The following is an 11,389-nucleotide window of genomic DNA, read 5'->3' as shown; positions in this document are numbered from 1 at the left end:
TTTGAATGAGTTGGTGTGTCCAAACATTTGACTGGTACTGTACATTTTGTCCAATGTTACTGTCAAATGTGGCCTGGTAACAACAACTGGGAAAAGTACTATCCACCTTACAGTTGGGCTGGTTGTAAAAGTTGATGCTACATGACGTTGTGGATGTAACTGCAACGTCTGGGGCATATTACAGAAATATTTCACGTTATTACATGGTGCTTGGAGTCACTCTGTGAGACAGTTCATTACATTAATGATATACCGTTGCTGCAACACAGGCATTTTGAAAAGCAACTATTCAACCAGGATATCAACCAATAGTTGTTGGTTACAAGACATTTTAAAGTTGAATAAATATGTTAGCAGCTCTGTAATGCATTTCAGTTACTCACCCCCCCCCCCCCTTAAACTATACAAACACGCCCATGACATGTGTATTTAAGTAAAATAAATCCTCACACCTCTCGTCACACCCCCAAAATCCTCATGAGGTTCTATAGTCAATTCTTGTTCAGACCTCTGTCACCCTATTGTTTATTGAGCTAACAGTAAATAAGATCTGGCTCTCATATCCTGTTTCAATAAAAAATGTTCTGTAATGGTATCCATGGTTTGTGTAAGCTCTCCTCGCCCGTCTCCTAATGACATACACTTAAGCCAGGTTCTGTTGACATACACTTAAAACATCCACGTGTATGTAATGAGCACTTCTTGTAATCCATGTTTAAATAATTCCATAAAACAATGAATTAAATGCCCATGATATTTTTAGTAATTTTAAAATACATTGTTATTTTATATGGTCCCAATTTTTATTACGTTTTTATCTAACCTTTATTTAACCGGCCAAGTTACTTAAGAACAAATTATTATTAACATCACTTCATAGTGATGCTAAAAACCATATAATAATTACATGGTTTACATACATTATAAGAGGTTGTTACGGTGCGAGAATGAGGACCCAAAAGCGAATTAACGTAAACAGAACTTCTTTAATAACAAAACATAGGTAGGCTCAGATGGACCGGCAGATTCCGACAGGACAGGACAAGGTTGCAGCAAACATGACGATAGTCTGGTTCAGGCATGAAAAACACAAACAAGAATCCGACAAAGACAGAAGCAGAAACAGAGAGAGATATAGAGACCTAATCAGAGGGAAAAAGGGAACAGGTGGGAAAAGGGGTGAACGAGGTAGTTAGAGAAGACAAGGAACAGCTGGGGGAAAGAGGGGAAGAAAAGGTAACCTAATACGACCAGCAGAGGGAGACAGGGTGAAGAGAAAGAACAGGAACAGGACACAACATGACAATACATGACAGAGGTAAAATAGTTTACAGTACCATGTCACAACTACCCACACTAGTTACATTATGCTGCTATATTAACATTATGTAATACGTAATAATAAAGTGGGACCTTTTTTAAAGTTATATTCTATTGCAAAAAAATAAATAACTGTTTCTGGTCAGTAGGCCATATTCAATGAGTCTAGGAAAAATGTTTGGCAATATTATTTACCAGGTCTCTCTTACAAAATCTAAACGGGCTAAACCTGCTTAAATACATGTTTTATTTTATATATATTGAGGTAGATTGAGGTAACATTTTATGAAACAGATGTTTGTTTCCAATTTCTTTTAAAAGTATTGCTTATAAGGAAAAACACTATGTAAATGGTTTGGTTAGATGGAAACTTTAGACACACAGTTGTCAATATATACATTACAGTCATGCATACGATATGTTGACTTAATAAGCACGGTAATTCAATATTTTGTCAAGGATGTGTTTTTTAAAATCCATCCTCTTCACAATATAAAACACCCTCTCATCCCTCCCTGTCTGTCATATCCTTCATGGTCCCACCAACAGGTAATGTATGGACATCAGATCAGTCTTTTTGATTAGAAATATTGGTGAATAAAATCAGTTGAAGACCAAATTATTACGGAGATGAAAGTGAATTGAAATAAACTATTTCCTGTCTTTGTAGATACATGTACAATGTATTAATGCAAGCTCATTTATATTTACAAAATATTTATGTAATTTATTGATGGATATAAAAATAATTATATATGTTTTCTCCCCTGTCAGTAGCTACTCTATAATCTAAACTAAAACAAAACTGATTTAGTTTTTACATCCATTTTCCATTTTTTCCATATAATTTGTTGACTGTGCATTTTAGTTTCCAGCCAAAATGCCTTTACTATTAATTACTATTAATTACACTTGTCTTCTCTCCTGTCAGTAGCCATGGGGACAACTTTCCTGCTTTGTGTGGCTGTCACCCTATTCAGAGGTAAGAATCACAGTTTACTTTTCAATATTACATGTCATGTAATCACTACCAGAATTGAACAAGTTGATCATTTATTATTATCTAACATGATGGGGAAACATAAACATACAGTAGCTTGGCAAATGAAATCTTTCTAGCCTCCTCTAATTAGATAGTACATTTATGTTGTTTGTTCTGCAGGGCACACTATATAGACATGTAATACTGGTTATAAAGCTATGCAGAGGGAAGCGACAGCATGAGTATTGTTATGTACACAAAAATTAATTCTAGACGATTATGTAATTCAAGCAAAAACAAATGATTTTGTGCCTTACTAAATTAACACTTGACAGTCAGTGAATTCGGCAAGAGCAGTCGGAGCAAGACAATTGTACTGTACTTAAACTATAGTATATGTTTCATTATTAAATGTATAATGCAATACCCAAATGGTTGTGAAAAGAATGCAGGTGCTCATCTGTAAAATTGTCTTTCTTCCTTTATGTTTTAGTGGTCAGTGGATCATGCCCAGTAGGGCGGGAGTTCATTACTGCCTTTATGCCTAACTATTTGCTGAGCTACCAAGATGATCAGAGTCTTCAACTGGCCATAACCACACAGGATTATCCAGCCATTGTTCAAATTCAGGTCAATGCAATCGGCTTCTCCACCTCAGTGAAAATAGAGAAACAGAACACCAAATGGATCGGCATACCTGGTACCGCGGAAATTGGGGGTCCAGGAGCTTCCACCAAAACAGTGCAGGTCACCTCTAACTCTGACATCTCGGTGGTGGCCTTCAACTACAAGTTCTCGACCGGAGACAGCAGTGTGGTCTTCCCAACTGACCAGCTGGGTACTGACTATGTGGTCTTCTCCCCCAATGAGGGTCCAAGAAACATGCACAAGCTTATGTCTATTATCAATGGCAAAGAGCCCAACAAGATCACGATCATCCCTGTCTCCAACATGAATCTCAGTGGCGTGGATTCCTGGAAGCAAAGACAGGCTATAATTGTTACCATGGAACCATACCAGGTCTACCTCTACCAAAGCTACACCACTTTCACTGGGACCAGGGTAAAAGCTAAGCACCCTGTGGCAGTCCTGGGGGGACACGAGTGCATTGCAGATGGAGGCCGCTGCAATCACGTATACGAACAACTGCTACCGGTACAGAGCCTCTCCACCAATTACTTGGTTCCTTCCATGCACATGACCCATTCAACAGACTTTGTCAACATTGTGGCCTCAGAGGACAACACTCTTGTGAAGATCTTTGAGGGAAAGGTATCCACTGCTAAAGAGCTGAATGAGGGGCAGGCGTATGTGATATCTGTCCAACCCAAATATCCGCTGATCATCAAAAGCGATAAGAAGGTCATGGTGATGTACTTCAGCAACAACAAGCCCTACGATCCGTTCCTCACCAACATCCTCCCAACGTCTGATCTAGCCAAAGAGTGGTCGGTGGACACGCAGAGCAAATTCGAGAGCACATTGGTCATTGTCTCCGAGGGGGAAGGGATCAACACTGTTAAAGTCTGTGAGAAAAATAATTGTGTGAAATCTCTCGGATGGACATCATTCAACTCAGACCCTAAGTACATGTGGGTAAATGTTCCATTGGGAGAGCAGCAACAACATTTCTCCATCAAAGGCGACTCACTCATGGCTGTTTACGTTTATGGTGGCATGCCAAGAGACGGCTACGCAACAACAGGAGTATGTTCCAAAGGTACGCTGTTTAATTGACACATACACTTAACTGGCCTATCAACTGCCCCTCAATACCTCCTGTTAAAGAGGACAACTCTTCAACAACCCCAATGCAACGCAACACATCGCAATTCTACGCAACACAATTAAACAAAACACAACAAATGCACTGCATGAAAACTAGTGTTAGTCTTGAATGTTGCTTCTGTACTCCCTCAGGCACTGCACCACCCACTCCACCACCAGACCCCTGTGAGAAAGTCAAATGCAGAGAAAAGGAAGAATGTACAAAGGGGGTTTGTGCCCACATCTCCAAAGCAATCTGCAGGGCCGTGGGCGATCCCCACTACCTCACCTTTGATGGGGAGCGATTTGACTTCCAGGGCACCTGCTCTTACGTCATGGCCACGGTTGTTAAATCTGAACCTGGCCTCATCCCGTTCACTGTCCTGACCAAGAACAACCACAGAGGGAACAAGAGGGTGTCTTTCGTAAGGAAAGTCTCAGTCACGGTCTATGGGCTGACTGTGGTGATGAGCACGCATAAAGGGAAGGTTGAGGTAAGTAACAAGAGACCAGAGAGATATTATCAGGACTGGGGTCGGTTCCATGGTAAATTTGGTGAACCCAGGAGGTGAACTGAATGGTTTTTCCATATGCTTATTGATATTTTCTTAGGTGAATGGTGAGAATGTCTACCTGCCTGTGACCCTGGCCGGAGGAAACCTAACGGTGGTGTATAGTGGCAGCTATGCTGTTCTGAAGACAAACTTTGGCCTGAAGGTTATGTACGACTGGAACATGAAGTTCTACATCACTGTCCCCAGCAGCTACTTCCGCACCCTGGGTGGGCTCTGTGGGAACTACAACGGGGATCACAATGACGAGTTCACTAACCCCAAAGGTAACAAGGAACCCACAGTGGTGAAGTTTGCCCAGAGCTGGAGAACTGAAGACGGTGACTTGTTCTGTCATGATGACTGCCAAGGGGAATGTCCTAGCTGCACTCCGGCTCTCCAACAGAAATACAAGGGAGAGAAGTTATGTGGTCTCTTGGCCAAAAAAGACGGCCCATTCGCCAGCTGCCACAAGGTCCTGGACCCAGGCATGTTCATGGACAACTGTGTCTATGACGTCTGCATCAATAAAGGCATCTATCAGTTCCTCTGTGAGAACATGAAAAGCTACAATGATGCCTGTTTGGCCGAGGGGGTCAAAATTAGCCCTGAGTGGAGGACAATCACTGGATGCTGTGAGTTTTCTTCTTTCCAGACATTTCATAAAGATTTTTATATTGTACATTTCACAATTAATGAAATATATTTTCCCATTTCACATTTGCAGCACTGGAATGTCCGTCAAACAGCTACTACGAGGCGTGTGGCACAGCTTGCCCTGCCTCTTGTTCAGATCTAGATGCCGAAGCAAAGTGCAAGGAACCCTGTGTGGAGACTTGTCAATGCAACAAGGGCTTTGTCCTCAGTGGAGACAAATGCGTCTCCAAGGAGAGCTGTGGCTGCTCTTATGAAGGACGATACTACCCGTCTGGAATGAAGTTCTGGGAAGATGACAAATGCACAAAGCAGTGTGAATGCAATCCAGGAACAGCCAAGGTTGAATGCAAAGCAACAGCATGCAAGAAATCAGAGGTGTGTGGCCTGCAGAGCGGTAAGAGAGAGTGCTACCCAACATCATATGCCTCTTGCCAAGGTTCAGGCGACCCCCACTACCGCACGTTTGATGGCAAGAGGTTCGACTTCCAGGGAACGTGTACTTACGTTCTCTCCAAATCGGTCAGCAAAGATGACAAGTCTCTGGCGCCTTTTGAGGTGCTTGTAAAGAATCAGAATAGGGGGAGGAACACGGCAGTGTCTTACACAAAGACAGTCACCATCATTGTCTTCAAAAACATCATCACCATGAGTAGGGACAACCCTGGCAAAGTATTGGTAAGCTACCTTAAAATGTTATCCATTCCAAATGAATGACATAATTGCATTCTGGGTTTACTTGGTCAATGAGCTTTTATGATTATACTACTTAATGTAAGAGGAAATATCAGGACAGTATCATCCTTCGTGTTTCATCAACATTTCTTTATATCTTCCCAGGTCAACAACCAGTATGTGAACTTGCCATTTGATGTAGAAGATGGCCAACTGTCCATCTTCCGCAGTGGGTATTTCGGGGTGGTGAAGACCAAATTTGGCCTGACACTGAAGTTCAACTGGAACAGCCACGTCTCCCTAACCCTCCCCAGCACCTACTCAGACCTCATCGGAGGGCTCTGCGGAAACTGGAACGGCCAACGGAACGATGACCTCCTCAAACCAGACAAGAGCCCTGCCAACACTCCAACAGTATTTGGGGACAGCTGGAAAGTTGGGAACGACCCTGGCTGCTCCAGCGACTGCGACGGCAAGAAGTGTCCCACCTGTGACCACAGCCTGATGCTTGATTACCAAACAGGGAAGTACTGCGGCAGGATCACAGACAAAAACGGTCCGTTCAAGCACTGCCACGCCAAGGTGAACCCCACAGAGTACTATGAGGACTGTGTGTTTGACATGTGTATGTACCGTGGCCATGCCTCTGCCCTATGTAACGCCCTCAGCACCTACACCACTGCCTGCCAGGATGCCCCTGCCAAGGTGGAACAGTGGAGGTCGGACAGCTTCTGTCGTAAGTAGTGCACAGACACACCTCATCAGATGTGTATTTCAAAACAACGACTTTAACAATTATGGTCATTACAATTAGTCAGAAGTGGCTTGTCTAGCTAACAGCTCCTGGTTCCGACATTATTCAATTGTATCATGTTTGACCTAATGTGTTGTAGCATCTTCCTGCAAGGTCAACAGCCACTATGAGGTGTGTGCCTCAGGCTGCCCCCAGACCTGCAGTGGCCTCGATGAGCCTGAGAGCTGTTGGAACTCCCTGTGCACCGAGGGCTGTGTCTGTGACGACGGCTTCATACAGAGCGACAGCGAGTGTGTGCCGCTGGCTGAATGTGGCTGCATTCACCAAGGCCAATACTACCAGATGGGCCAGGTGTTCTTCCCCAGCGGCCAGTGCAAAGAGCGCTGTGTGTGTAAAAAGGATGGACACGTGGAGTGTAATGTGAAGTTTGCCTGCGGTCCCAATGAGAAGTGCCAGGTCCAAGACGGGGTGCAGGCTTGTATACCCATGAGTACGGGCACCTGCCATGTGAGCGGGGCCAGGAGATTCCACTCATTCGATGGCAGCTGCTTCAGCCTACACGGGGACTGTGTGTACAAAATGTCGGAGGTTGTGGAGAAAGACGGATCGATGGCTCCGTTTGTTGTGTCAGTGCAGCAGTTGACCAAGATGGATGATGCAATGGTCACCAGGAGGGTTGAAATACAGGCCTACAAATACAAGATATCTATGTCTCCCAGAGTTATATGGGAAATAACGGTAGTTTTCTGTCTTGATCTACTCAATTCAGTATTAAAAAGTAACACTTCGAAAAACGGATGTTTTCAATTTTTCCTCCTTTCACAGGTGGATGACGTTGCAACAAATCTCCCACTGTCACTCGGAGATGGAAAGGTCAGGGCCTACCAGAACGGCATTAACATCGTCGTGGTAACAGACTTTGGCTTGATGGTGACCTACGACACCGTTGCTGGCGCCATCATACAGCTTCCATCCACTTACAAAGGTGTTACCGGTGGTCTCTGTGGCAACTATAATGACAAGAAGGAGGATGACTTCCTGCTGCCCAGTGGGCTACAGGAGCCGTCTGTGGAGAAGTTTGCAGCGGGGTGGTTGGTGGTTCAGGAAGGGGTCAAATGTCAGACAGGATGTGACGGTGGCTTGAAGTGTCCTCCCACCAGTGGACCCCCGCCGGCTTGTAGCATCATAAAGTCAACCAAGGGTCCATTTGCCCAATGCCATGCTGTTGTACCACCACAAGAGCACTTTGAGGAGTGCACGAAGGAGGGAGAGGGTGGGGATGCCCTGTGCCGCCACTTACAGACGTATGTGACTTTCTGTCAGGCATCCGGTGGCCTTGTCAGCAGCTGGAGATCTGACCAGTTTTGTCGTGAGTACATTTTGATATTGAAAGTTGATTTACCTTATCCTGGTTTATCTTAGTGTGTAATATTTCTCTGACCTAATGCTCTGCTGAAAAACAATTGAAGCTGAAACTGATTTAAGTTTTTTGATAACATGCATCTCCTCCCATTTCCATCTGTCCTCTAGCTCTGACGTGTCCAGCTAACAGTCACTATGAGTTGTGTGCCGACACCTGTTCTTCCACCTGTGACTCTCTGAGTGAGTCTCCCAAATGCCCACTATGCCAGGAGGGTTGCCAGTGTGATGACGGCTTTGTGTTTGATGGTGGCAAGTGTGTCCTACTTGAGAACTGTGGCTGTGTGGTTGATGGACACTATTACAAGGTGATTACTGATTTATTGACAAAAATTGCCATTTCATATCCCAAAAATACAATAATATACTAAAGTCATTTTTACAATTATAGGCCTATATCTGTTCTACGCTAAATGCAAAAATATATAATCAATCTCTATTCTTGGTCAATATTTATTGTTTACAATCATCCTATGGTTTCCACCATAGTATAAACACTCAATGATATCACTGACATGTTTTGCTGGTTTTCAGTCTGGCCAGTCTGTGAGGCTTGGCAACTGTTCTGAGACCTGCAGCTGTGCAGCAGGAGTATTCACCTGCAAGAACTCACAGTGCAAAGAGGGTCAGAAATGTGCGTTGAAGAATGGAGTCATGGACTGCTACAGCACAGGTAAAAAAACATGAATAATAATGCTACCAAACAGATATAGCTTTGTGTTAGTACATTTGGATGTGGAATTATGGACTTTGTTGATGTTTCTATTTTGATATTGCAATGAGCAAGATATGTTAATACCCATTTTGTCAGACCCCTGTAAGGATACTGAGTGCCGTGAGAAGGAAAACTGTGTGGTGAAGAACAATAAGGTGGTATGTGTGGCTCAGTCCAAGGCCACCTGCAGGGCTGTGGGCGACCCCCACTACCTCACCTTTGATGGGGAGCGATTTGACTTCCAGGGCACCTGCTCTTATGTCATGGCCACGGTTGTTAAATCTGATCCTGGCCTCATCCCGTTCACTGTCCTGACCAAGAACAACCACAGAGGGAACAAGAGGGTGTCTTTCGTAAGGAAAGTCTCAGTCACGGTCTATGGGCTGACTGTTGTGATCAGCACGCATAAAGGGAAGGTTGAGGTAAGTAACAAGAGACCAGAGGGAAATTATCCGAGTTGGGGTCGGTTCCATGGTAAATTTGGTCAACCCAGGAGGTGAACTGAGTGGTTTTTCCATATGCTTATTGATATTTTCTTAGGTGAATGGTGAGAATGTCTACCTGCCTGTGACCCTGGCCGGAGGAAACCTAACGGTGGTGTATAGTGGCAGCTATGCTGTTCTGAAGACAAACTTTGGCCTGAAGGTTATGTACGACTGGAACATGAAGTTCTACATCACTGTCCCCAGCAGCTACTTCCGCACCCTGGGTGGGCTCTGTGGGAGCTACAACGGGGATCGCAATGACGAGTTCACTAACCCCAAAGGTAACAAGGAACCCACAGTGGTGAAGTTTGCCCAGAGCTGGAGAACTGAAGACGGCGACTTGTTCTGTCATGATGACTGCCAAGGGGAATGTCCTAGCTGCCTTCCGGCTCTCCAACAGAAATACAAGGGAGAGAAGTTATGTGGTCTCTTGGCCAAAAACGACGGCCCATTCGCCAGCTGCCACAAGGTCCTGGACCCAGGCATGTTCATGGACAACTGTGTCTATGACGTCTGCATCAATAAAGGCATCTATCAGTTCCTCTGTGAGAACATGAAAAGCTACAATGATGCCTGTTTGGCCGAGGGGGTCAAAATTAGCCCTGAGTGGAGGACAATCACTGGATGCTGTGAGTTGTCCTCTTTCCAGACATTTCATGCAGATTTTTAGATTGCAATTTTCACTATTATTAAAATCTATTTCTCATTTCACATTTGCAGCACTGGAATGTCCTTCAAACAGCTACTACGAGGCGTGTGGCACAGCTTGCCCTGCCTCTTGTTCAGATCTAGATGCCGAAGCAAAGTGCAAGGAACCCTGTGTGGAGACTTGTCAATGCAACAAGGGCTTTGTCCTCAGTGGAAACAAATGCGTCTCCAAGGAGAGCTGTGGCTGCTCTTATGAAGGACGATACTACCCGTCTGGAATGAAGTTCTGGGAAGATGACAAATGCACAAAGCAGTGTGAATGCAATCCAGGAACAGCCAAGGTTGAATGCAAAGCAACAGCATGCAAGAAGTCAGAGATGTGTGGCCTGCAGAGTGGTAAGAGAGATTGCTACCCAACATCTTATGCCACTTGCCAAGGTTCAGGCGACCCCCACTACCGCACGTTTGATGGCAAGAGGTTCGACTTCCAGGGAACGTGTACTTACGTTCTCTCCAAATTGGTCAGCAAAGATGACAAGTCTCTGGCGTCTTTTGAGGTGCTTGTAAAGAATCAGAATAGGGGGAGGAACATGGCAGTGTCTTACACAAAGACAGTCACCGTCATTGTCTTCAAAAACATCATCACCATGAGTAGGGACAACCCTGGCAAAGTATTGGTAAGCTACTTTAAAATGTTATCCATTCCAAATGAATGACATAATTGCATTCTGGGTTTACTTGGTTAATGAGCTTTTATGATTATACTACTTAATGTAAGAGGAAATATCAGGACAGTATCATCCTTCGTGTTTCATCAACGTTTCTTTCTCTCTTCTCAGGTCAACAACCAGTACGTGAACTTGCCATTTGATGTAGAAGATGGCCAACTGTCCATCTTCCGCAGTGGGTATTTTGGGGTGGTGAAAACCAAATTTGGCCTGACACTGAAGTTCAACTGGAACAGCCACGTCTCCCTAACCCTCCCCAGCACCTACTCAGACCTCATCGGAGGGCTCTGCGGAAACTGGAACGGCCAACGGAACGACGACCTCCTCAAACCAGACAAGAGCCCTGCCAACACCCCAACAGTATTTGGGGACAGCTGGAAAGTGGGGAACGATCCTGGCTGCTCCAGCGACTGCAACGGCAAGAAGTGCCCCACCTGTGACCACAGCCTGATGCTTGATTACCAAACAGGGAAGTACTGCGGCAGGATCACAGACAAAAACGGTCCGTTCAAGCACTGCCACGCCAAGGTGGACCCCACAGAGTACTATGAGGACTGTGTGTTTGATATGTGTCTGTACCGTGGCCATGCCTCTGCCCTCTGTAACGCCCTCAGCACCTACACCACTGCCTGCCAGGATGCCCCTGCCAAGGTGGAACAGTGGAGGTCGGACAGCTTCTGTCGTAAGTAGT

At 44.8% G+C, this 11,389-nt stretch overlaps 1 protein-coding gene across 1 annotated transcript in view; it reads left to right on the top strand.

Annotated features, from left to right (window-relative positions):
- Positions 1-1,850: 1,850 nt before the first annotated feature.
- LOC110519926 (IgGFc-binding protein) overlaps positions 1,851-11,389 on the top strand; it is a 29,279-nt gene continuing 19,740 nt past the window's right edge. The window contains exons 1-15 of the mRNA XM_036970265.1: positions 1,851-1,869; positions 2,255-2,302; positions 2,796-4,022; positions 4,223-4,563; positions 4,682-5,255; positions 5,348-5,952; positions 6,115-6,685; positions 6,843-7,441; positions 7,529-8,072; positions 8,234-8,430; positions 8,657-8,795; positions 8,934-9,259; positions 9,378-9,951; positions 10,043-10,647; positions 10,810-11,380. Of these exons, the coding sequence (XP_036826160.1) occupies positions 1,854-1,869; positions 2,255-2,302; positions 2,796-4,022; positions 4,223-4,563; positions 4,682-5,255; positions 5,348-5,952; positions 6,115-6,685; positions 6,843-7,441; positions 7,529-8,072; positions 8,234-8,430; positions 8,657-8,795; positions 8,934-9,259; positions 9,378-9,951; positions 10,043-10,647; positions 10,810-11,380 (6,937 nt within the window). The 5' untranslated portion in view covers positions 1,851-1,853. The remainder of the gene's footprint in view (positions 1,870-2,254; positions 2,303-2,795; positions 4,023-4,222; positions 4,564-4,681; positions 5,256-5,347; positions 5,953-6,114; positions 6,686-6,842; positions 7,442-7,528; positions 8,073-8,233; positions 8,431-8,656; positions 8,796-8,933; positions 9,260-9,377; positions 9,952-10,042; positions 10,648-10,809; positions 11,381-11,389) is intronic.

This window comes from Oncorhynchus mykiss, chromosome 3, assembly GCF_013265735.2.
Source record: "Oncorhynchus mykiss isolate Arlee chromosome 3, USDA_OmykA_1.1, whole genome shotgun sequence".
NCBI classification, from domain to species: Eukaryota; Metazoa; Chordata; class Actinopteri; order Salmoniformes; family Salmonidae; genus Oncorhynchus; species Oncorhynchus mykiss.
Note: the sequence above shows the minus strand (reverse complement) of the source record. Positions and strands in the feature narration are given on the sequence as shown.